General features: G+C 53.4%; 1 protein-coding gene across 3 annotated transcripts in view; it reads right to left on the bottom strand.

Annotated features, from left to right (window-relative positions):
* PDE2A (phosphodiesterase 2A) overlaps window positions 1–26,878 on the bottom strand; it is a 373,086-nt gene that overhangs the window by 101,343 nt on the left and 244,865 nt on the right. For all 3 annotated transcript variants that reach the window (XR_012639805.1, XM_074954538.1, XM_074954551.1), the window contains one exon: window positions 8,793–8,881. Coding sequence is in view for 2 of the 3 variants with exons in the window: in XM_074954538.1 (XP_074810639.1) it covers window positions 8,793–8,881 (89 nt within the window). In the remaining variant the exon portion in view is untranslated. The remainder of the gene's footprint in view (window positions 1–8,792; window positions 8,882–26,878) is intronic.

The raw sequence follows: 26,878 nt of genomic DNA, 5'->3' as shown, positions 1-26,878 counted from the left end.
CTAACCTGGAAGAAAAGGATGGAGACTGTGGCAGGAGACACAGCCTTCTGTGGCAGAGAGCGGACAGAGCGTGGGGAGCGTACGCTGTTTATAAGGGGGAAGCTACCAAGAGGCTATCTGCTCTAGTCGTCACTGAGAAAGGCTGAGAACTAGGCTGACCCCGCCTGACTAGCCCACTCACTCTGGGGACCTCGGGCAAGTCACAGAGTCACTGACCCATCGGGAAAACACCAGATGTGGGAAATCCGGGCAAAGCAGCTGCTGCCCCACCTGAGCTCAGATTTCCAGCCTAAGTGTATTTTCCCCTCCGGTGACTTTAGCGAGCACAAGGCCTGAAGTGGATGTGGGTGCTGAACTCCCCGCCAGCTGCTCCCCCCAAGTCAAGGAAGGTCAAGGGAAGCTGTATGGGGGACAGGGTTAGTTTGTGGCTAAGATACTGGATTGGCAATTGGGGACCCTGGGTTCCATGCCCAGTGCTGCCACAGCCCCCTTGTGTGACCTTAGGCAAGTCGCTTTATGCCTCGGTTTTCCCCACATGTAAAATGGGGGTAACACCCCCACCCTCGGTGTGGGGGTTGTGATGATGGTTTCATGTACCAGGTGCTGGGCAATCACAAGAGAAGATAAAGTGGCTCTTTATTAAAAGAACTATTTACAGAGCTGCTGCAACCACAGCCAGCATTCCAGCCATGTGCACCCAGACTGACTTCCTGGTGCCTCCTCGGAACGCTTCCCCCCTGCAACCTGTGCTCCTCCCTCCGAGTTCCTGGCAGGTTGCTACAAAGATCAGTTGTCACCAGGGTTGTGATCTCACTCATATAGTTTGGGTTTGCCCTGGGTACTGGTAAATTGTCCAAGAGATGGGCTCCCATGCTTCTGTGGGGAGACCCTTCCATGGCTAATGCCAGCTCACAGCCAGGAAGTTGTTCCTAGTGTAAGCAGTCAGGATGAGCTCTACCCAGACATCTGGTGGCAAGTCGTGGTGGGTTGTGGAAAAGAACTTCAGGGGGCTGATCTCATTTGCATAGGCACACCCACCCCGCCTAGATGGTCACTTTGGCTGCTATAGGAGCCCCAGTTTCTCTGTTATTGGGGCAGGAATAAACTGTTATTATCCTGATTATGTGAATCAAGGACAGTGGAACTGTACTCGGCCTTTTGTTATGATGGAGGGACTCACCATCAACTAAGCAGCACTCGCTAGGCAAGGGTCATGGGTTCCAAAACCCAGCAAATGGAGAGAGGTTGGGGATAGGTATTAATAGCTGGTGGTATGGGCCCCACGGTGAGGACTTTACATGCTAATTGTACTTCCTCTCTCCACTGTGGAATATCAAAGCTAATTTTGATTCCATTAGGAGTCTAGTTACAGGCTGCTGAGCTGAATTCACTTTGGGCCAACGGTGCACCAGCACTGAGACTCCCCTACTACAAGCTGAAATCACAAAAGAGTTAAACTTACTAGGAGCTGAAATCACTGAGTGTTGTGTTAAGTAGTGGGGGAGCCTGAAGATATATTGTGGAGCAGTTTGCGGGACGGCTGGCAGAGCAGAGCGGCTCTTGGAGCACAGCAGTTCGTGGGATGGCTGGAGCGGCTCATGGGAGCGGCTGGCAGAGCGGTGTGATTCATGGGACGGCTGGTGGAGCAGAGTGGAGCCCCATGGAGAGGTGGGGCAATCGGCTTTGGACCATATAAGGTGCCCCTTAACACCCCCCCCCCATCTCCACCCAGGTTGGGAGGTAAAACTCTGCAGATAAACTTTTGAACTCTGGGGCTGCACTGACCAGGGACAGAGACTTTTGGGTCGTTGGACTTTTGGGACTTTGGGTGATTTTGGGTTGCTGGACTCAAGAACTAAAGGGAAAGGACATGCCCCAATTTGCTTGGGGTGGGTTTTTTGCTCACGGGTTGTGTTATGAATCCTGTTGGTGGTGTTTCCCCAACGTAATGCCACATTGTTTCTCTCTGTTTATTAAAAGGCTTTGCTACACTCAGACTCTGTGCTTGCGAGAGGGGAAGTATTGCCTCTTGGAGGCGCCCAGCGGGGGTGGTATATATTTGTCCCAGGTCACTGGGTGGAAGCTCAAGCCAGTTTTGCATTGTTATTGGAATGGAACCCCTAGACACTGAACCCGGCCCTTGTTGCTGCCAACTCTGACGGGCAGAAGGGTTACACCAGTAATCAGCCCTGATGTTATCTCCCCATTTCATCCCATATGCTGGCTGCCATGCTAAATCATTCCTTTCCCTGCTCGGGGTCAAATATCTGCAGACTCATCCCCTGAGATACACACACTGAGAGGTGACGGACTCACCCAAGGCCAAACAGCAGGGCAGTGGCAGAACTGACCCCGTCTCATGCCTTATCTGTTCTATTGTCCTGCCCAGTGACACACACAACCCCTGACGGCAGCTAACAACCTACAGCAGTGGTTTACAACCCCTGGGGATCTGCAGACTAGGGCAAAGATTTCCAAAGAGACATTTTTCAGGGGTCCGCAAATAAAAAAACGTTGAAAAACGCTGACCTTGAGCGACCCCTTCCTATTCCACACCAGGACTTCAGAGCAAACGAGGCCAGGATCTCTCACCAGCCAAGGAATCCACCCTACGTTTACGTGATAGTTCATAATATCCCATAAATCAGCCTGCCAAGCTGTTCGTGGCTCTTTTCTCAGTTCCTTCCTACCTGTCAATCTCATTCTAGTTCTGGGGGGATGGCACCAGCCCATGCCGCTGTCACACAGCAGTCAGTGTGTGCCTCCCAGAGCCTCCGTCCACACCTGATCTGCAGAGGATACAAGTCTGCGACTGCTCCCCACTGGGGGTTTAGTCCTCTAGCTGCCTGCAAAGGCTCAAACTCCAGAAATCCTGGGTTCAATTCCCGGTGATGAGAGCGGTGGGGGGGCTCCATAATGCTGATCACACAGCTTTGTGAATCCTACTTTGTTGCAGCCATTGATTGTGAGGAGCAAGGCATTGGGAGCGAACAGCTTCTGCCTGTGTGAATCTATCCTGGCCAGGAACAGATCTATTCCTCTGCCACCGCTGACTGAAAAAGTCTCTGCATGCGTGGAGCTTCCCACCCCCACCCGGACCTGAATAATTTATCCTGAAACCCGTCAGAGTATTTCGCTTCCAAACACACCCAGGATCCGTTTCTCCAGGCCACCGCAGTATTTTTACAAAGCTGTCTTTAAAAAGTTTAATTAAACCAGGGCTGGCTGCTTGTGGCGCTCCCAGAGTGGGAACATCCAGGTGACCGGCTCCCGATGATGCAGCAGATGGGCCATTAGCCACAAGGATCAGCAGCCAGGTCGCTGCTCCGGATCTCCAATTTAATCAGTTCAGCAATCCATTATGTTTTTAAATACAGAGGAAATTCAGCCGCATAGGAAACTAACAATTACATCCAGCGCTCCCATGCCTAGATCCTGCAGCACGTTACGAAGGCAGGTCAGTGTCACCACCCCCATTTTACAGGTAGGGAAACTGAGGCACGGATCAGAGGAGGAACTTGCCCAAGGTCACAGAATGAGGCAGTGATAGTGACGGAGTCTCTCGACTCCCTGCCTCATGCTTTTATTTGCTGTCCCACAATAGCTGGCGCCATCGAGACCTGGTGATGGAAGTGAACACCTTGGAATGATCCCTTCCATATTCCAGACCAGGACTTTAGAACGACTGAGGCAGAGTTCCCTGCCTTGCCCAGGAACGTGGGACAAACCAGGTCAGCTCGGAGAGTCTGTTAGTTTCCGGAAGGCCAAGACCCTGGATCAATCAGTGCCTTGCTGTTTGAATGCTCCGTGTCTCAGTTTCCCCATGTGTGAAATGGAGGTCATGCCACTCACCTCCTTTGTAAAGCGCCCTGAGAGCAGCGGATGAAAAGTGCTAGGTAAGAGCTAGGGATTGTTAGGATGAGGCTGGGGGACTGATTTGCAAAGCTGCGGTTGGCTGCAACTGGAGTTGTCGCTGCTCAGCGACTCAGGAACGCCAGGCTCTCAGTGCATGGAGATTCCTAATCATTATCTGCATTGGAGTAGCACTCAGGGGCCCAGATCCTGGATCAGGGGCCCATTGCAGTGGGTGCTATACAAACACCTGACGGATGGTCCCTGCCCCGAACAGCTGAATGGAAGCTGAAAGACAGCGGATGGACACACACAGACGGGGGCGGGGGGGGAGCCCCGGAAACAATGAGATGGGACTGGGCAGCATGCTGGGCCGTGGGCACAGCTCCCCCATAACCCGGCGGGGCGGGGCGGGGCAGGGCTCAGAAGTACGGCCGCAGCACCGGCTGTGCGTGTGAAATGGTGGAACCCGCCCTAGCAACCCCAGCGGGGGCAAACCAGACAGAAGCTCCCCCGCTTTCATTATCCAGCGCTCACCGTGGACATTGGTCCCAGGCACACTCCTGTGCATGGACCAATGAGCAAGATAGGCCGATGATCTATCTCCATCCGAGGTGTCCCATCTCCTGCGCTGACTGGCACCCGTCCCCAGCAAGGAGCAAAATGATGATCCCGCGTCTGTGCCCTAAAAGGGCCGATTGATCTGCCCACAGCTGGGGCTGAGTTTATGCTCCTAAGCAGAGAGGCCCAGGGTAGACTGGGGCCTGGGTTCGGTCTCCTCCCCTCATGCCAGGGCTGGGCAGTAGCCCTTCAACGGGGATCGCTTGGCCTGCTGCTGCTCCTGCGGCACCTGTTCCATGGAAGTCTCCGGGGCTGTTGGTTCGGCACGAAAAGTCTCCCGGATTGGCATTTGGGAGAGCCAGCGCCACGCCAGCCCCTGCCAGTCTCCTCCCTCTGCGTGTTCGTTTCTTCCCGCAGCTCAGAAACATCCGTAGTGGCCCTGTTTGTCAAGCAGGGCCAGGCTGACACCCGCTGGCTGCCGGGCCAGTCCCTGCTTAGAACAGGATCAGCGCCTCTCCACGGTGAGGGATTCATAGCGAGAGGGAGCTTGCAGCGTGCGGGGCTATGGAGGGGCCCTGCTGGGGAAGGGCGACCTGGATGAATGAGGCGGCTGTGGGGCAGGCCAGGATCCGAGCCGGAGGCAGGGAGCTGCACCCAGAGGAAGTCTCAGCAAACAGAACTCCCAACCACGTGTGCACAAAACACATCGCCTTCCCTTGCTCCCCATTATACGGGTACGGGCAGAGGGATGAGAGCACAGGGTGTACCAGGTAACTGCATCCGCACGAGGCATTTTACCAGTTTAAGGGTATCGGTAAAAAAAGCCACCTCCCTGGCTGACATAGTTAGACCGGTACAAAATCTGCGTGTAGCTCAGGCCGAAGAACTGAAAGCCTTTCCGACTCTTCTCTTATCCGCTGCTATTCTCATGATTTGCCTCAGTAATTTCCTACCACAGGGAGTTCCACAGCTACTTCTGCGTCGCATAGAAACAAGGCTTCCTACTTTGGAAACGCCGACATTCTGCAGCAGCGGTTAGAGCTTGCAATGGTTTCTCTCTTATCATTAAACTGCCATCCCTGAGGTACTTATCTCCAGTTACCATTCTCTTATGCTGAATTTATGCAGCCCGCATTCCTTTAGCAGCTGAGCGCCTTACAATCTCAATGTATTTATCACTGCACCCCTAGAGCCATCCTGGAATGCACCAGAAAACCAAGCTTAAAACCCAGCGACTCTGAGAGCTATAAAACCCTCTGGCTTTATTAATATGGTGACAGCGTTTCATGGAGCTGGTGCCAGACCGAGATATACGGCAGCTAAGAAATTAAGTAGGGGTGGAGCGCTGAGTCACTGAATGGAACAATTTAATTTCTGCCTCCTTCTCTCTCAGCTTATTGCCTAACAGAGCCTCTCCTTTCCCAGAGCAGAAAAGAGCAAACCTAGTTAGCAGTGGAGTCAGGGAGCCGAGAAGCACAGGGGGGAGAAAGTTGGGTTTACACAAGTATTGTAATGAATGGGCTAGTGTATCTAGATCACCATTGCCCTCTGCTGGATAGAATGGGAACTGCCCAGGTGTGTGTCATAGATCTTCTACTGCAGGCAGCTGATGGAGATTCTCCTCTAGTGCATGAGGAAGGAGCTTGTGCTTTTGGGGCAGGAGGATGTACATTTTAGAGCCAGCGAAAGGTGTGGGGTTGTCAGCCCTGGGGTCTGAAGGCCTCACAGAGCAGAGCAGTGGCAGGCTTCCCCGACACGCTGCCAGGAAAATTCTGGATGCACATGGGAAAAGCGGGCTGTGTTCAGAGATAGGCCTGCTGCTCTCAGAGCAGAATTAACTGCTTCTCTCCCTAGCCTGCTTTTCCACTGCAGGGGGAGTTGCACGAAACCAGGATTCCCTGGGCTTTTCAGTTCCCTCTCCCCCCAGTGAGGTCATAATCCTCTGTTTTGACATCACAATTCGTTGCCATGGAGACAACGATGTCACAAAAGCAGAGGATTAAGATTCCTAAATAACAATAATCCTGTTTTCATGCTATTGTCCTTACACACAAATAAATAAAAAATGAAGGATGCCACCTCCTTCCGTCCTGCGCAGAACGAAACTCCTATCCAGCCATCTGTCCATGGCGGTTTTAGGATGCCCATCACTGGTGCACCCAGGTACTAGAATGTTTTTCAAAAATGTCTGTGAAGCAGCGATCTTTAGCAGGGCTAATGAACGAATGGAAAAAACAATTCTTCCCTACAGAGGACAGTCTTCCCCTTCCAGGTGAGTCAGCTGCCACACTGCACCCCAGAGGCGGTTGCATTTCAGTGATGGGTGAAGTGATATTTGTATACATAAGGCCAACTCTTCTCCCCTTACTGGATTCTATTTCCAGCTCTGCTACTGACTCCCCGTGTGACCTTTGGGCAAGTCACTTCCCCTCTCCATGCCTCAATTTCCCCATCTGTTAAAATGGGGAGAACAAGGCCACTGACTGACTTCACAGAGTTTGAGTGCTGTTCAGATACCCAGGTGTTGGGAGCCACAGAATTACTAAGGGCTGCCAGCACTTGAAAACATTTAAAAGGACCCACAGAACAGGAATCCTGCGTGAGGCAGTGGATTAGCAAACAGCTGTTAATCAGGCCCACGTGATGGGCCAGGACTAGAATAGCAGAGGGTGGAACTGAAGACCAGGACTGAGATGCACTGGCAGAGCCGTGCGGGAAGTTTGTACAGTGCTCCCTCACTGTCCCTCTAGGGCTGCCTCAGCCTTCACTCCCATTAGCCGTAAATTCCCGTACAGATGTAAAACAATTCCCGGGGACAGGCAAATGGGAAAGCAAAGTGCTGTGTTTGTAAATCTGCCCCCCCCTTCCCCGCCGCTGCTCCATTTGACTGGCTAGCAAGTGATTTCATGCTGCAGAGAGAGGAACTCAAATGACTGAATGAAGCTTTGTACCAACTCCATTGATCTCTGGTTAATGGTCTACTCAGCAAGCCGGCTGCTTCCTAACGAACGCCAGCCCAGGCCGCAGTAATTCTGCAGCAGATGAGAGTCAAGAAGAAATGCCAGTGATTTATTCTCATACCCCGGAGAACCGAATAACTAGAGAAAGCGAGAATATATTGTAACAAACCCAGGGCCACCGGGGATTCCATGCTTATTGCTCCACTTTGCGTCATTTCTTACTGGAGGTACAAAACAGCAGCAAGGCTAGAATCCAGATCCTCCTGCTCAGAAAGAAACCCAGCCCTCAGTCACAGGGGAACCTTCAGTAGCTGGCAACAGTATCGGGCCTATGACACACTGCTGAGCAGTGCTGATTCTACCCAATAGAGGGTGGCGATCAGGGCACACAGAACATTTTCAAAAGAGCTTTAGAAATCCCTGCCACAGTCCCGCATCTCTCGCCTGGGGCCACGCAGCAACGGACTGCCCAATGGGACAAGCCTCGATACATAAAGACAGAGACAAATCCCTGTCCCATTGGATTCATAGATACAGCCAGGACCACGACAGCCAGTTGTCTGATCTCTTGCATAGCACAGAGCAGAGAACCTCACCAGTAAACTTTGTATCAAGCCCATAACTTCTGTTTGAGCATCGCTTTCAGCAAGGTGTCCAGTCTTGACTTAAAGATGTCAAGTGACAAATCCATCATGTCCCTAGATAAGGTGCTCCGTCGGTTAATTCCCCTCGTCATTAGAAAGCACTGAAAAGCACATGGCTGTGTATAACCATGCTGCCTTCGCAGGGTCAGAACTTCCCCAGTCCTGAGTTCATTTTCTTCACACTGGAGGATTTTTTCCGGCTGCAGCCAGGGCTACAAAAGCAGCCAAGTTTGGAGTTCCTCCCTTCAATCGTCGTTAAAGTTACACCAGCCTCTTACTTTAATCAGAAAATCCCAACACCGCAAACTCTTTTTTTTAAAGTCCTCCTAAAATAATCAGACCAGACTATACGGGCCTAATAAGAATCGCTGACGTTTTTAAAAGAGTGTCCGAATTCTGGTGCCTCAAAGGAAGCCCAGAACGTTCAACTGAAAAATACAGAACCAAGGGCTTTGACCCTCCCTTTTCCCCCACAAAAAGCAGCTGAAATGACTTGGCTCAAACATGTCCCCCAAGTTCACCTGCGGGGCTTGGACCGAGCCTGGGACATTTTGGCCTTCAGGAAAATGCTGAGTCTCTATAGCCGGGTGGGTAGGTGGCCAGCCTGGCACATAGGAGACCCACATTCAAGTCCCGCAAAATGGGGTGAAAATCTGGTCTCATCGATAGCTAATTCCTGAGGGGTGCAGTGCAGCTGAGCCAGAGCAAGGGGATTCTTTTGCATGGCTATGGGACATAGACAGGGCTGCTGCGCGTAACCACCGCTGGGGCTTACCTGATCTTTCCCTCGGGAGGCAGCTCGTGGGGAGGGTCGTCGCAGGTCAGCCTGGCTTCTCCGTCCAGCAGATAAATGTACACATGCTCCTAGGGGGAAGAAAGCACTGCACTCAGTCACAGGGGCACACGTTTCGGGGCTCGAACAGGCCATCAGCCCTGCATACACATGGGCATCGCCTCTCTTCTCTCTGAGCGAGACTATCTTCTGACTCTGGGTAGGAAGGAGCCTGGCGGACACAGCACCAGACGGGGACCTGGAGATCGGGGTTCAACTCCTGGCCCAGACACTCGCCCTCTGTGTGACCTTTGGACACTTCAGTTCGTCCCCCTGTGCCTCGTCTGTACGATGGAGATCACCCGTCCCGGGGTGCGGCGAGGGCAGTTTCTACCAGTGGGGCGAGGCGCTCCCATGCTGTGACGAGGGAGCCGCAGGTGGGGTCTGATCTGGGGGAGGGAGGAGGGAGCGGGAGGTGGCACGGGGCACCCCCAGCCTCACACAAGCTGAGCGCAGCTCCCATGCGAGCCCGCGCTCGAAGCCTTTGGAATGGCCGCTGCTCTCCGGGTGCACTGTGAAGCCCAAACGCCACCCGCCCCCGCTCGCTCCTGTGTGGGGAGACACGGCACTGCGTGGCACAGGGAGGAGGGCCAGGGTGCCCACAGAAAGCCCCCACACCAGCCACAAACCGCACGAATCCTCAGCTCACCATGCACTGGAGCAGGAACCTGGTACCCTAAGCTCCCAGCGTTGCTGTGTGATTGGGCCTCTAATGATCTTCTCAGCCACTAACGAGCTTTGCAATTAAGTCTCCCCTCCTGTTGTTTGGCCGGCTGTACTCTAATTTCCTGCCTCAGTTTACCCATGGCCAGTTGAGATTGGTTTTTTTTTTTTTTTTTTTTGCTGTGAATGAATCAAACAAACCAAACCCCACGACAGCATCCAATTTAGAAGCCGGGACTTTCATAACAATTCCTGGTCATCTGACCTCAGGCTCGAGGGGCATGCCTCAGGGCAGCACGTCAGGACCTGCGTAGGTCTCGCTGACTGTCAGCGCTTTCCTGAGCTGGGGACCTCCCGGAAGTTGGGATTCAGGGGGTGCAGGTTTGAAATACGGCTACCGATCCCCAGAGACCGGGTCTGGATTGAGACGGCAGCCAACCCGCCCACCTCCCATCCCCTGGTCGACTGAAACGCTGCAGCTCCGAAAGGAAATGGTAACGCAAAGCTACAGCCGGCATTTCAAGCAGCTCCCAGGTTCCCTAGGCTGGATGGCTGCTCTCATTTCCACGGCTGTTAATTAGTCTGAAAGGTCTATTTCCATATTAATTCCCCTGAGAGCTACAGGCTGGGCTGAGCCAATGCGGGAGACGTGGCAGTGACACTTCGTGCCTGGAAATGTCCAGTCCCTGGTCGCGAGGGCTGGGGCCCAGCCAGTAGGACGGTCGACTCAGGGTCTCGGAGCAGGGAGAGAAAGGGGTAGTCAGGCCCCGCAGCAGAAGTAATGGCTCCAAGCACAGGCCCGGCTTCTAATCCCTGCTCCGCTTCCGGCTTGAAACAGTCTTTCACCTTGAGCAAGTCCTTTCACCCCATGATGCCTCATTAAACGGTAACGACACTCCCTTCCCCCCCAGAGGTTCTGTGGGACTTCCTCAAATACAGCCCTGGATCCTACAAACACAGCCCCGTTAGCTCTCTGTGACGCTGGCAGCCCAGGCCCGGGGCGCTGACATATACCGAGTGGGACTCAGGCTGGCATTGCTAACTGGGTACCAGAGTGATAAGAGTGTTATCGAACGCTCGCGGGTGGCCGCCGGCGTTAATCTCACGTATAACATCCACATTCCATGCTGCAAGTCTGCATTGTACGGCTCTGGGACTGGGTCAATCACCAGCCAGGAGAGAGACGCGAACGAGTGGGATGTGTGGTCTCAACAGAAGGGCTCGTGTCCTGCCCGACAAGGAAGGCCCACCGATGCCAGACGGACTAAAGTGGGCCATTAAAGAGGACACAAGGCTGTTGTTGTTTACTCTTTCCCTACGCCAGGGAAGATAAGTCTTGCAACTGAACGCCTCCCATCGGCAAACATTGCAGCTCCAAGTAGAACGGGGGAAGGATATCAAAGCCCCGAACAGGGCAGAACTGGATCTTTATGCTGCTTGGACTCTGGGGGGCCAAGATTACTAGGCATAAGCAAAAGATTCCCAGTGCTTAGCCTGGGTTAGCCCTAAAGGACATATAGAGCTTGCTTATTATAGAAGCTTCTACTACCTTTTGAAATTTAAGACTGCATCTCCCGTATGTGTGTGTCTTTTCCTGTTTTAACCTTGTAAATAACTCTTCTTTCCTTTTCCTAGTTAATAAATCATTAGGATTTATGAGATAATAAATATCATAAGATTGGCTACAAGCACTTGCTTTGCTGTGAGATAGAATGTGCAATTGACCTGGAGTAAGTGACTGGTCTGCTGGGACAGGGAGTAACCTGAATATTCCTGTGATCCTTGGTGTAAGGGACCATCTATCACAAGGGAGGCTCACCTGGGTGGCGAGACAGACTGGGGCGCCCTAGGGGACTGCCTGTGACTCCATGTTAACTGCCAGAGGAGTTTACACTTGGTAACTCGCCAGTGAAGGTTAAGTACAGAACTCAGCCAATCTGGGGATTGTGCCTGGTTCTTAACAGCCTGCCCTGAGCGTGGTGGTCATGCTGGTGAGTCACTTCCAGACGGCTTGACACTATCGATGGTGCTTATATGGCCCATTTAGCTTGGTCTGTAATGGATTTACCCTCACACAGCCCTGTGCGGCAGGGCTGCTGTACAGATGGGAAACTGAGGTGTTTTAAGTACTTCGGAAAAGCTCGCTGGGTGCCAACCTGCATTTCAGGTACCTAAACACCGTTAAAAACCTGTCCCTGAGCGACCTGCCCCAAAACCACTGGCGTCTAGGGCAGGGCAGGGACTTGACCCCAGCTCTGAAAAGCCTCAGGGGCTCCAGGCCACAGAAGCAGCCCCACTGGGTTCAAGAGAACGAGTTGCGCAGACCATATGCTATCGGAGATCCACGCTGCCTACAAGACCTCTGCCTTCTGCTGCTGCCTCAGCTCCCCTTCTCCACCTGCAGACGTCGGTCTCTGGCTGCCGGCTGGATGCACCGGGGCCGCGATCTGCACAGCCGGCAGGGAGGAGAACCCAGCTAATTAATGCCTGTTGCCCAAGCACCTCCCCGCAATATCAAACACGCTCCTGGCAGTTTGAGGCTAACTCCGTTTTAAGCTGCAGGAGCAGCGGCTTTCTTGCTGTTACAAATCCCCCCCCCCCGGTGGGTTTCAGACCTTCACCTGGCCATTTCCCTGCCTGAGGAAGGAGGAGTCTTCACGGCACGCTGGCTGGCCGGGGAAGAAGAACTCCAGTGTAACTGGGAAATGGTGCAGGGAGGAAATGAGGCCCATTCTAGCAGCCATTCTCCCGTCGCAGAGCGAGATCTCACCGCCAGGCCCGTCTGAGCCGAGAACACGAAGGAGTAATCGCTGCAAAGCGGCACTGATGGAAACACCGAAACTCACAGCCGCTGACAGTCATCTCCGCCAGACACGAACCGGTGACAGCTCAGCAAATGGGAGTCGCGCCGATTTACTGGGGAACAGCAAATCTGACAGATCAAATCTCCTCTTTTGCCCCCTCCGGTCTTCAAAGTAAAGAGGGACTCTTCATGCTGAGGCCAGAGAGTTCTACCCAGGGACGTGATTTCCTGGCAGAGCCTGTGCCCAGGGCAATGGATCCTCCAGCCCGGGGAGAGATGACAAGCTGCATTTCAAGGAAATGAAGCACAAGCTTTTGACAGATCCAGGGCAGCACTTATGGCTGAGAGATGCTGTCCAGCAACGTTTCATTCATGGTGCCGAAGCACGGAGGTATAGTGTGGGGGACGAGCCTCCAGCAGGTCCTTGCTTGATAAGGGTGGGGTGGGGGTGATTGATTAAATGATCGTTAACGGTTCCTTCTTTGGAGAAGGCTGGTGGGACATTAGACCTCAAAGAAGGCCAGCGTGGCTCTGATCCCACCGCCCATTTTACACCACTGGGCCTGAATCTGCTCTCACTCGGAGTGGCGTAAATCAGGAGTCACGGCCCTGAAGTTCACCTGCATGAGCAGAGTTCCTCCCGATTCCCAGGGGCATAAAGGAGCAGGATCAGACCCTCTATCCTTCAGAGCCAGCCCAGCTTGATGGTGACTGCGAGTCACCCCTACTGTACAGACACAGGCGGCCTGTGTGAATGGGAAGCATGGCCCAGGGGTTAGGATGCTACCTGAGGACCTAGGCTCAACTCCCTGTGTGCCTCAATTTCCCAGCTGTCCAATCTGTTTCAGGCCCAGCCTCTCTGCTGTGTACTGGGGGTGGAGGAATGTTTCAGGTCCCCCTCCTCAGAGCAAACACGCCCTGTCTGCCTGCGCCCACCTGTACGAAAGCTCTTTATTAAGGCTAAGTGAATTAAGCCACTCGTGCGCCATGCTCAGAGCTACCCCCAGTGCTAACCTCTCAACTGCAGCAAGCCGTCTGGGTGGTTTTGCTCCTGGCCCAGCAGCCTGGTGCAGTGCTTGTACCCCAGGCCACTGAGGAGAGAGATGGGCAGAAATCTTCCAGTTCCTCCAGTACAGAGTGACTGGGCAGTGCTGAATTAGGGACGGGGCTACCCACCCGCGGGAGGTGCCCCGGTGGCGATGGCAGCAGGGCAGTGAGAGGACGCATCAATCCCCCTCCTGCACACTGCAGTGACTGAGGATCCAGTCTGGCCTTGCCTCATCCGTCACCCCCGCATGCTGAGTGGGCACCCTTTGGATGGGGGCTTCCCCGGCCGGCCCTGTGAGGGAAGAAGGCATTAGCACTGAGACCGTGGTGTCCGGAAGCGGGCGGGGCCAGCGCAGAGACACAGAGTGCCCCCCCCCCGACGCCGCTCTACAGCGGGCATGGGACCAGCGGAGGGCCGTGGGCGACGGGCAGGGGTGCGAGACTGGAATCGGGGCTCATTCTGAGGGCGGACCCTCAGCCTGCCAGGAAACGACCTGGAGCAACCTCCTGCCCCGTTCAGCGAGTGCCACAACGCCTTGGGTGGCCAGGCACGTGTCTCTCCCTGGCTCGGAGGAGCGTCCCTGGCTCATTGCTCATGTTCCATCATCCTTCCCGGCAGCACGGGGGGGGGGGGGGGGGGGGGCGCTCGCCCATCACCCGAGTCCAGGGTCTCCACAGGAAACCAGCGACAAGGAGGAAAGGCTAATTCCGGGCAGCCGGGTGCAATGAAATCCCATTAGCTCCGGCTCATGTAAGAGATAATGCATAGCACCGCCGCCGAGTAATTTAATGTTATGATGCCGCAGAAACATTAGAGGAACAATACCGTTTTGCCCTGCATCAGCCGCTGCTTATCTGATGGGCTGGATTCGTCTGCCTCATTCCTGCCAGGCAAGTGCTGGGTTCGGCCGAGGGCCCCGGCAGACAACTCAGCAATTGCTCGCTTGCAGCCCATGAGTAATGTCAATAACGGAGCCATAGTTAATTTGGCCGGCGGGAGGGGGAAGAGCAGATTTGCCTGTGAGCGCCAGCAAACCTCCGAGAAGAGAGGCTGGGTCGGAGGGGATGGCCAGGAGCAAGGAGATATAACTGAGCAGGGGGTGGGGAGCTGACGCTGACCATCAGCAAACGGAGGTTCCCTGGGCCGGGACCTTGTCTAGACCAGGCGACGTCAGCACGTGCGAGGAGCCGCGTGCAGACAAAGGTACTCGCTGCCTTCGGCGGGGGCCAAGCCGGCTGCGCGAACGCCCTGGCCAGAAACGCCCCGCAAACCCACAGGCTCCAGGGAGGCCTTTGAAATCCCAGAACACTGAGCCTGAGTTTAAGGAGAGATGCCACCTCCGCCTGCCCCAGCTACTCTCCCGGTCGGGATCACAGGGGGCAGCTCCCACCCCTAGAGCAATTCAGCACCACCCAAGTCTGGCCTGGGATAGTCCTGGGCCACATCTGATGCTGCAGTGGGGTGCAGAGGGGCTGGGGTGCAGTGGGGGGCTGGGACTCTTGCCGACGCTTGGGGGTAACTGGGAAATGCATATTTCAGCAAGGGCAGCCCGGGCCTCTCTGGTGCGGAAGAGGTGCTCTTTGCAGTGGTGCGGCTAGCCCGGGTGGGGCTGGTCTCTCTGAATTCCCCTGATCGCGGCAGACCGAGCTGACAGCGGAGCCGGCTGTTGCCTTGTCACGGTTTGTCTAACTGTTGATTTATTCGGGGGCGGACACGGGCAGCCTCCCGATTTCATGCTCAATCAAGCTCTTTATGGGGAAGCGATCGCCTCCCTCCAGGGGAAGAGACAGCGGCAAAGCAAGTGCCTTGAACCACCCTGACCCAGAAGAAAGCGACAGGCCGCCAGCCATGGGGCGAAGGAGCAGCAGTGGTGGCAGTGATGATGGGACGGAGGAAGGGTGGGGGGTAGGTCTTGCGGTTAAGGCACTAGGCTCTGGAGACAAGAGCTCAATTCCTACCCCTGCCAAAGACCTGCTGTGCGACATTTAGGGCCTAATCCAAAGTCCACTGAAATCAACAGGAGTCTTTCCATTAACTTCAGTAGGCTTAATCATTCTCTCAGCCGCTCCGTGCCTTAGTTTCCCCACCTGTAGACTGGGGATAGCTGTAGAATTCCACTCACTTTGACCCCTTTAAGAACGTATTCCCACCTAGGACATCACTGTCCTGTGCCCCACGGCAATTCTGAACACCAGGTCCAGGGCTGGAACTCAGCCCTCTCCTGCTCCAAAAGGCCAGGCTCTTGCCCCTGGAGTGAAAAGAGAATCCCCACCACAGCAGTGTAGGGCCTATGACACACAGATGGGCAGCTCTGATTCCATCCAGCAGGGGGCAATTGTGTTCACACACACACACACCATTTCATACTACATCTGTATCTGTGTTTTAACAAGAACACCCTTGTTAGAAGAGCATTCAGTGTCCATGGCCCATAAAGTCCTTCTTTGGCCTTTTTGCTGAGGATGGGCACAAGAGGGCCAGTTACTGCCTGTGTGGATATAGGCACCTGAAACCAGACTAAGGCCACGCAGGGGATACCAAATATCTGGTACATCTCAGTCACTGATGACCTGGCCGGGACTCCAGGTGGAAGGTGAAGAGCTACAGGCTTGACTCCTCGAGTGACTGAGGCCCCTCTCTCGTTGGTTCCCCATCTTGTTAGAAAAGAAGGGTTGAGGTGCCCAGCTCTGTCGAGGGATGACATAGCCACAGCAGGCCATTGCCAAGAGACCCTGAAAGGCTGTGGAGAAAGACCCAAAGGTGACGCACAGGTAGCCTGAGAGCTCCCAACTGCATTACAATTCATGGCTTGGGTTATCTTCTCAATGGGAAGGAGAAGGAATGGTGGTGTGTCCAAGTGTCAGTGTCTGGATCCAGAGCCAAACTTCTCAGTGCTGGGGGTTTGGCTGGGCCCTAGATCTATCTTGGGTACGTTCCTACGTACGTATCTTGTACTGCATGGAATAAAAACTGGCGAACTGATAGGTCTCAAAATGTAACTGTAATCGGGGAATCATCATCGAACGGGTATGTTTCCCAGGGGATCCCTCAGGGATCAGATCTTGGCCCTACACTATTTCACATTTTTATCAATGACCGGGAAGAAAACATAAAATCATCACTGATAAAGTCTGCGGATGACACAAAAATGGGGGAGTGATTTGGAGCACTTGGTAAGCTGAGGGCAAGAAAACAATCTGTGTTTTGATGCAGCTAAATGTTGACATCTGGGAACAAAGCACACAGGCCATTCTTACTGGATGGGGGACTCTATCCTGGGAAACAGTGACTCTGACAAAGACTGGGGGGCGTGGTGGATAATCAGCTGAACAGGAGCGCCCAGTGTGACGCTGTGGCCAAAAGAGCGAATGCGACCCTGGGATGCATAAATTGGAGAATCTCAAGTAGTAGAGATTATTTGACCTCCGGGTTTGGCCCTGGTGCGACCACTGCTGGAATCCTGTGTCCAGTTCTGGTGCCCCCAATTCAAGGAGGATGTTGATAAATTGGAGACGTTTAAAGAAGATCCACGAGAATGATTAGATTAGAAAACCTGCCTTATAGTGATAGACTCAAGGAGCTGAGTCTATTTAGCGTCACAAAGAGAAGGTTAGGGGTGTAACCCTTCTGCCCGTCAGAGTTGGCAGCAACAAGGGCCGGGTTCAATATCTAGGGGATCCATTCCAATAACACAATGCAAACCGGCTCGAGCCCCCACCCAGTGACCTGGGACAAATATATACCACCTCCGCTGGGCACCTCCAAGAGGCAATACTTCCCCTCTCGCAAGCACCTAGTCTGAGTGTAGCAAAAAGCCTTTTAATAACAGAGAGAAACAATGTGGCATTATGTTGGGGAAACACCACCAACAGGATTCATAACACAATCCATGAGCAAAAAACCCACCCCAAGCAAATTGGGGCATGCCCTTTCCCTTTGGTTCTTGAGTCCAGCAACCCCAAATCACCCAAAGTCCCAAAAGTCCAATGACCCAAAAGTCTCTGTCCCTGGTCAGGGCAGCCCCAGAGTTCAAAAGTTTATCTACAGAGCTTTACCTCCCAACCTGGGTGGAGATGGGGGCGGAGGTAAGAGGCACCTTACATGATCTGAAGCTGACCGCCCCACAGCTCCATAGGCCTTCGCTCCGCTCTGCTCCGCTCCGCCCTGCCAGCCGCCCCACAAACTGCTTCGCTCAGCTCTGCTCTGCGGACCACACGCAGCTCCCGCCGTCCCACGAACTGCTCCTCATCCCACCAGCAGCTCCCGCCTGTCCTATGAACTGCTCCACCAGCCTGTCCACAAGGCACTCCAGCTGTCCCGCAAACTGCTCCACAATATACCTTCAGGCTCCCCCACTACTTAACACAATGCTCAGTGACTTCAGCTCTTTGTCACTTCAGCTCTTTGGTGAATTCAGCTTGTATTAGGGGAGCCTCAGTGCTGGTGCACTATTAGCCCAAAGTGAGCTCAGCAGCCTGTAACTAGACTTCTAATGAATTAGCTCTGATATTCCACAGTGGAGAGAGGAGGAAGTGCAATTAGCATGTAAGGCCCTCACCAAGGGGCCCATGCCACCAAGTATTAATACTTGCCCCCAGCCTCTCTCCATTCACAGAGTTTTGGAACCCATGACTCTTGCCTAGTGAGTGCTACTTAGTTGATGGTGAGTCCCTCCATCATAACAAAAGGCCAAGTACAGTTCCAAGCACAGTTCCCATAATCAGGGTAATAACAATTTATTCTTCCTGCCCCAATAACAGAGACACTGGGGATCCCACAGCAGCCAAAGTGACCGTTTGGGCAGCTATGGCCTCATTCTAGGTGGGGTGGGGTGGGTGTGCCTATGCAAATGAGATCGGCCCCTGAAGTTCTTTTCCATAACTTGCCACACCTCACCACCAGATGTCAGGGTGGAGCTCATCCTGACACTGCTTACATCAGAATCTCAAGTAGTAGAGATTATTTGACCTCCGGGTTTGGCCCTGGTGCGACCACTGCTGGAATCCTGTGTCCACTTCTGGTGCCCCCAATTCAAGGAGGATGTTGATAAATTGGAGAGGTTTAAAGAAGATCCACGAGAATGATTAGATTAGAAAACCTGCCTTATAGCGATAGACTCAAGGAGCTGAGTCTATTTAGCGTCACAAAGAGAAGGTTACGGGATGATGTGATTAGTCGCTAAATACCGACCCGGGGAACAAATATTTAATAGGGGGCTGTCCAATCTAGCAGAGAAAAGTCTGACACGATCCAATGGCTGGAAGCAGAAGCGAGACAAATTCTGACTGAAAATAAGGCGGACATTTTCAATGGTAAAAAGAAAAAAGAAAAGGAGGACTTGTGGCACCTTAGAGACTAACCAGTTTATTTGAGCATGAGCTTTCGTGAGCTACAGCTCACTTCATCAGATGCATAGCATATCGTGGAAACTGCAGAAGACATTATATACACACAGAGACCATGAAACAAAACTTCCTCCCACCCCACTCTCCTGCTGGTAACAGCTTATCTAAAGTGATCTTCAAGGAGGGCCATTTCCAGCACAAATCCAGGTTTTCTCACCCTTCCCCCCCCCCCACATACACACATACAAACTCACTCTCCTGCTGGTAATAGTCCATCCCTCTTTGAAACCTCTCTTTATAATGCGCATGATAATCAAGGTGGGTCATTTCCAGCACTGTATGTGTGTATGTGGGGGGGGGGGGGGGAAGGGTGAGAAAACCTGGATTTGTGCTGGAAATGGCCCTACTTGATGATCACTTTAGATAAGCTGTTAGCAGCAGGAGAGTGGGGTGGGAGGAAGTTTTGTTTCATGGTCTCTGTGTGTATATAATGTCTTCTGCAGTTTCCACGATATGCTATGCATCCGATGAAGTGAGCTGTAGCTCACGAAAGCTCATGCTCAAATAAACTGGTTAGTCTCTAAGGTGCCACAAGTACTCCTTTTCTTTTTGCGAATACAGACTAACACGGCTGTTACTCTGAAATTTTCAATGGTGAGAGTAATTAGCCACTGGAACAGTTTCCCAAGGCCCGTGGTGGATTCTCCATCATGGACAGTTTTGAAATCAAGACTGGCTGTTTCTCTAAAAGTTCTGCCCTAGGGACGCTTCTGGGGCAGCTCTCTAGCCTGTGTTACACAGGCGGTCAGACTGATCACAACAGTCCCTTCTGGCCTTGGAAGCTATGAAGTACTCAGGGGACTTTGCTATTGGCTCAGTATTACCTGGAGAAGGCACTCAGCCATTACAGTAAAGGATAAAGTCCTAAAATGGAAAGCTAGCGCTCTCCTAAATCCCTGCTCATTACCCTCTATGCTAGACCACACTGCCCCTCTCCAGCTGAGAGACGGCCCTTCCACAGGGAGGCGCACTCTGCCAGAAGCACCATCTCCCGGAGGCAGGACCAAAGTGGTTAAAATGAAACAGTGTTGGTTTGAGCACTGTGTTGGTTTGGTTTCTTCTCTCCACAAAGCATGTGCCCCTTCCCTCCCACCACGCACAAAACAGACCTGTCTGAATAATTAAATTACACAGTGAGATCAAAATGGTATTCTCTTCAGTCCGTTCGCAGACACACAGAATGGTTTCCTAGCGAGTCAGATCGGATCTTCACTAGCTGTGGCTTCTTGTAAAGCCATCGGTAATTAACTAATATCAAGGTTGCCTAATTGGCTTTTAATAAAAGAGGGATGGAGGGTGGGGGGGAGTGGAGAGCTGCGAAGACTGAAAGAATCAGCGATGCTCCCCCAGACACGACCGGTATGATAAGCGAATCTGAGCTCCTTCATGACACAGGTCACAGAACCTCACCCAATAAACTCTGCACTCAGCCCGTGACTTCTGGTGGAGTTGGAGAAGATCTTTGAGAAAGACGGCCAGTCTTGATGTAACAACTTCTCACGATGGAGACGCCACTGCACCTCTAGTTGCCCCAAGGGCTAATTCCCCTCACTGTTATACAAATTGCACTTTATTTCAGGTCCAAATTTGTCTAGCTGCCCCTTCCAGCCATTGGATCTTGCTGCGTCTTTGTCTGCGAGGTTAAAGAGCCAGCGACTATCAGAAATCTCATCACAAAGGACTTAGATACTGTAACCAAGTCACCGCTTAGCTTTCTCTTGGATAAACTCACTAGACTGCGCTTGGTTACAGGTCCTGTCTCTGCTAGCTCACCCCTTCCAATCTGGCTCGGAAGGGCAGTTCTACCAGAAATACATCCTTTCTCCCATCTGCTGTCTTGTCTAGTCAGACCGTGAGTTCTCTGGGCCAGGGACTGTCTCCGAGTCCGTGCATGTGCAGCACCTGGAGCAATAGGGCCCTGATCTCAGTCAGCACCTCCAGGTGCTTTTACAATACAAATAAGAGGGACTGGAAGTTGTTACCAGCTGCTGGCTCCATGGTGGCTTCCATGAGACAAGTTGTTGGGTCTCAGCTGAGCTACTCGCTCGCCCCCAAAGGCGGGCCCATCTGTCCCAGGGATACACAGAGGGCATCAGCCTCCCGGGCTGTCGCCACAGCACCGCTCGCTAGCGAGAAAGCAGTGGGCAGAGATGGCACACGGAGCATTAACCCCAACCAGGCTTAGCAGAGACTGAACTTGGGGCTGGATCCGAAGAGGTGCCCAGCCCCTGGCTGCAGCTCCAACTGGTTTCAGCTCCACAGGTGCTGGGCGGGTGAAGCCACCAGGACACAGTGGCCAGACTGCCCGCCAGGAAGTAAACTCCTTCATTGCCTCTCATATCACATCCGAGCCATGCCAGATTTGTAACCCAGGAGTGTTCAGTGAGCCACGGCCACTGCACCGCAGATGGGAGGGAGTTTTACTAGCCAGCCCCGGTGGGCAGACAGGAGTCAGCTGTAGAGTTAGGGGATGGATGGGCATCACCCTTCCCACCTTCATCATCTTCAGCTGGTCTCCTGCCAAATTCCAATGACCGGCCACGCCCAGTGGCCAATCAATGACGTGGGCAACTGAAACCAGCCTGGCTCCAGGATGGATCAGGGACTATGGCACAAGGACAAGCATGTCTTTCAGAGCCCCAGAGCATGGTAGGTGCCTCCCAATGCACGGCACACGGCCTCAAGGCAGGCATGGTGGGAAAAGGGGGTAAGATGGCGGGAGGGAGGGAGGAAGGTCAGAGGCTAAGCAATAAGATAACATGGTTACTCAGTGAGGGCTAGCCCATTGGGTGGACCAGTGAAGAAATACAGTAATGTCTCCTCTGGCTAATTCCCTGTTGGCATTGAGAGGCAGCGTGGCCTCGTGGATAGGGTATGGGGCTGGGAATCTGGATCACAAAGCCTTTACAAACAGTAATTCAGCCTCACAGCAGTGCAGGGAGGGAGAGCAGGGCTGGTTTAGACAGGGAAACTGAGGCAGCGAGATGGCCTGGGAAGTTTTCCTTTGTTGGAAGTGCTCAGCAGCCATCCCGGAGGCTGTTTAAGGCTAGCTCCTGGGAGGAAAGGGCTCCGTCCATCTGATAGGCTGTGTGCCAGGAACAGGTCACCAAGCTCTCATCTTACTTTTTCACAAGCAAAGTGCACTTGTGCCAATCTCAACCATAGGTTTTGAGGGCTTGAATTTGGGACCACCAGCACCAAAGCACAGACCTCTATCACTTGAGCTAAAGGAGCGTCTGTGTATTCCGACAGCGGTAGTAGGTTATTATCCTCAACATGTGCCAAGATGATACACTCACTTTACAAGCATATTAAAGCACCTGAGTTATACAAACAAGCCACGGAGCCAGTGTTAAGAGGGTCTGGCATAAATACATCCCCCTTTATTTGATTAAAAAAACCACTGGCAATTATCCCTCATTTTCTATGCAGCAAGGCGCCTGAGAATGAGCTGCATTTATCGCAGCAATAAAGGGAGCACTGGTTAACAAAGGAGTAATGTGAACTCAAATACCAGGCAACTGAAAAGAACTAATTAAAAAAAAAAAATCCCTACACAAGCCCCTTGCTAACAGTTCCCTGGAATAATTGTATTGTGTGAAAACAGATTCCATGGCTTACATCGCAGCAGAGCCATGAAAAGAACATATTCCATCACGCCAGACTGATTTCACCGCCTTTGTGCTGCTGAATCCAGCCTTCCTGCTACCCTCAGCTCTGACAGATAAAGCAGAGCGGGCCGGAGTGGTGCTTGCTTTACTCAGGCGAGGCGTGCAGGGCCCAATCTGGTTCTTAGAGACACTGGTTTAAACCAGGCTTCCCACCGCTGCTGTCAGCGGTCACCCCGCATTCACACTGGTGCAAACACGAGCAGGATCTTAGGGGGTTGTTCTGTTCCTCGCTATCACTGGAATGCCCGAGCATCTACACCGTGCAGGAGTAAATCTGGCAGCCCTGTGCAAAGGACACAGGGGTTCCACCTCCAAAGACAGGACCTGACTCTGCCCTTGAAAGCTTTAGAACCAGCTCTGCGGCACCTTACCCGGAAGCCATGGGATTGCACGGCTTCCCATTCGGCGGGCGTCAAGCAGGGTAGCTCTGCGTCGACTCTGGCGGAGCGATGCCGATCGACACCTGCTGAGGATCTGGCCCAGAATTCAGAAGCACCTGGACTCCACTAGGGCATGGGCACTCTAACTCGACCAACAGCCTGGGGTGGGGCTGGCTTGCTAGCCGGGGAATCACTTCCCCACCCCCTTGCTGGGAGGTGCATTAACTGTGCTGGGAGGGTGGGTTTGCAACCTGGGCCACTGCTGGGCCGGAAGGGAAGAGGCGTGAGACCACAATGTCACCGGCTCAAATCCAGCCCCACCCGGTCATCATCAAAAGACGTTTGATGGTCTGTGTCAAAAGAGCAGACGGCTTAAATGCTTAGAGAGGGTGGCCAGTCTTGTGGCTGAAGCTGGCCTGAGGCTCAGAAGAGCCATACTCTATTCCAGGCCTGCACAACAGACAGCCCACGGGGGGTGAGTAGGCAAGCGGCGGGGTGGGGCAAGGTGGGGCAAGGGGAACCGCTCCCCGCCCCAGCTCACCTCTGCTCCGCCTCCTCCCCTGAGCACCGCCCCGCTCTGCTTCTCTCCCTCCCAGGCTTGCGCGCCAAACAGCTGATTGGTGCCGCAAGCCTGGGAGGCGGGAGAAGTGGAGCACCTGCGGCGTGCTCGGGGAGGAGGTGGAGCAGAGGTGAGCTGGGGCGGGGAGCTGCCGCATGGCTCCCCGGGCCAAGGGGGAGGGGGGCAGGGAGCTGCACGGGGGGAGCGCCTCAGGGTGCGGGGGGGGATGCTGCTGCAGGGCTCCGGGGTGGGGGGGGTGGGGGGTTGTAAGGTGGAAGTTGCACTGGCCTTGGGTGGTGGGGAAGGAGGGTGTGTTTCCACGGGGCCGGGCAGCGCTGGGGGGAAGTGTTTCCGTGGGGCCCGGCGGTGCTGGGGTGGGGGTCGGGGGTGTTTCCACAGGGCTGGGTCGGGGTTGGCACTCAGCTGTTTTCTTTGGAGTAATATGGCCCTCGCCGCTTTACGAGTTGTGCAGGCCTGCTCTGTTCCCCGTGCTGTGACTGTCAGAACCAGAAGGGTAGCCTAGAATTCCTCCTTACCTGTAAGGGGTTAAGAAGCTCAAACAACCTGGTTGGCACCTGACCAAAGGAACCAATGGGGACAAAAGATACTTTCAAATCTGGGCAGGGGGGTGGGCGGGAAAGGGGCTTTGTTTTGGATTCTTTGTTTCTGTGTTCTTTAGCTCTTGGGACTAAGAGGGACGTGACATCAATCCATGTCCTCCAAAGCACTACAAGAAGGATGTGGAAAAATTGGAAAGAGTCCAGCGGAGGGCAAAAAAAATGATTAGAGGACTGGAACACATGAGTTATGAGGAGAGGCTGAGGGAACTGGGGATGTTTAGTCTACGGAAGAGAAGAACGAGGGGGGATTTGATAGCTGCTTTCAACTACCTGAAAGGGTGTTCCAAAGAGGATGGCTCTAGACTGTTCTCAATGGTAGCAGATGACAGAACGAGGAGTAATGGTCTCAAGTTGCATATTTAGGTTGGATATTAGGAAAAGCTTTTTCACTAGGAGGGTGGTGAAACACTGGAATGCGTTACCTAGGGAGGTGGTGGAATCTCCTACCTTAGAAGTTTTTAAGGTCAGGCTTGACCAAGCCCTGGCTGGGATGATTTAGTTGGGGATTGGTCCTGCTTTGAGCAGGGATGGGACTAGATGACCTACTGAGGTCTCTTCCAACCCTGATATTCTATGATTCTAACCATTCTGAGCCAGTCTCTCGTATTACAGAAACTGTAAGTACAGCCAGGCAAGGTGTATTAGTTTATCTTTGTTTTCTCAACTTGTGAATTTTCTCTTTGCTGGAGGGAGGTTTATACCTGTTTTGTTGGAACTTTGAAACTAAGGCTCGAGGGGGTTCCTCTGTGTTTTGTGCATCTTTTGTTACCCTATAAAGTTATCTTCCAACCTGATTTTACAGAGGGGATTTTTACCTTTTCTTTTTTTTTTTAAATAAAATTCTTCTTTTAAGAACTGGTTGATTTTTTTTCAGTGTCCAAAGACCCAGGGATTTGGGTCTGTGTTCACTTTGTAACCAATTGGCTAGGATATTATTCTCAAGCCTCCTCAGGAAAGGGGGTGTAAGGGCTTGGGGGGATATTTTGGGGGAACAGGAACTCCAAATGGTCCTTTCCCTGATTCTTTGTCTAAATCACTTGGTGGTGGCAGCATACTGTTCAAGGACAAGGACAGGAATTTGTGCCTTGGGAAAGTTTTTAACCTAAGCTGGTAAAAATAAGCTTAGGGGGTCTTGCATGCAGGTCCCCACATCTGTATCCCAGAGTTCAGAGTGGGGAAGGAACCTTGACAGTGACCTTGAGCAAGACGCACATACCCTGTGCCTCAGTTTCCCCTGATGGAGAATGGGATTATAATGCTCCCCCAGCCCTGTGAAGTGCTAGGTATAAACACTCGCGTATGCAGGAAAACAGCCTGGCGATGCCACACACAGCATTCTGGGTCAATCCCCCTCTGCGCAGAGATGACTTTCTTTTGCTCCATTACCTGGGCCTTCGGCGTGACTCGCACTACAGCTGGGCACAGGACTCTCCAGGCTCTTCACGGGGATGGGGAGCCATCCAGGCTGAAGAATTGCAGCAGCCCCAGCTCGCTGCTCATTAACTGCTGCCCTCAGAGAGCAGCCCCCTCCCCTACTGGGATATGCCACCCACTCCTGCTAGAGGAGAATCCGCAGCAATTACAAGCACGAATAGACAATCAGCGGAGAAGGAGAACACGCAGATATTATCCCCTGTGCTAATGCTATAATGCCGGGAGATTAGGAACACAAGAGCCTCTGGGAGCGGAGGGGACTTTGCATTGTTGCCCGCTACGCTCTCGGGCGAGCGCGCGGGAGACTGCGATTAGCCAACGGCAGCCCAAGAACGATTTCAGGTTCAAAACGACAAAGAGGACCGCAGCGGGCCCATGCGCTTTGTACCCACCAGCTGGCAAAGAGACAGGCCAGTAAAGGGGGTGGCAGGCTCAGCTAACACCAGAGCTGGGGGCAGAAACTGGCCAGCAGGCTCCAAACTGACCTTTCTCAAGGTCTAGAAGGCCTCTGAGCACTGGCCGCACTGCAGAAGGGGAAAGGGGTCTGATGGAGAGGGCATTACCCTGGGAGTCAGGAGAGCTGGGTTCTAGCCCCGTCTCTGCTGCATGACTGTGAGCAAATCATCTCCCGGCTGCTTTCCATCAGCCTTGTCTGTCTATATTGTATGTTTTTCGAGCAGGGGCTGTCTCCCACTGTGTGTACGTACAGCACCCAGCACAATGAAGCCTGGATCATGGTGGAAGACTCTAGGTGCTACTGCACTACCCCCCATGGGCCCAGGAGATCCAAGATCTTCTGCCCATGCCAGGCCGGCGTGTGTGTGGAGCCGGTGCGGTGGGCTGGCCAGTTGCACACAATGAGGGAGATGTGCTTGCCAAGGTGGGCAGTCTGGAAAAGGCATCTCAAATGTACGCAGAGTTGCGGGGCTGGGGAGCTTCTGGTCTCTGACCCCAGACGGCACAGTTTACAGACTGGGACTGAGGCATGGCGGGACAGCCGCTGCGGGGTTGACACCGGGTGCACACATGCGCTGCGTCCACCTCAGTAGCTTGCTCGGGGAGGGGATCTCACTGCGGTGCTGTAACAGGGCGCTTACGTCGGCCAGAGACAGATCGGGGCGTTGACTTTGCAGCGCAGAGCAGGCCAGAGGGGACTGTGAAGTCCCCTTGCAGGGGGGCACCCCCTTTTGCAGGAGGAGCAACGCACTGGGGAACCAGGCCCCCGGAAGCTAACAGCCGGCACCCGGAGATGCAGCGGGGCTCTCTCCAGTGCCCGTATTTCCCACGCCCCCCGCGTTGGGCTGTCCCTGGAATTTTCTTGTTCTGGAACAACCCCTGCTGCCCCAACACACAGCTACAGCCAGAGCACGGGGATTCGCTACCCACCGAGCGCGCAGGGACCTCCCGAGCAGCGAAGGAGACAGTGACCGCGAGCTCCTCCAGGCC

This window comes from Natator depressus, chromosome 1 (assembly GCF_965152275.1).
Source record: "Natator depressus isolate rNatDep1 chromosome 1, rNatDep2.hap1, whole genome shotgun sequence".
NCBI lineage: Eukaryota > Metazoa > Chordata > Testudines > Cheloniidae > Natator > Natator depressus.
This window is presented reverse-complemented; position numbering and strand designations above follow the sequence as displayed.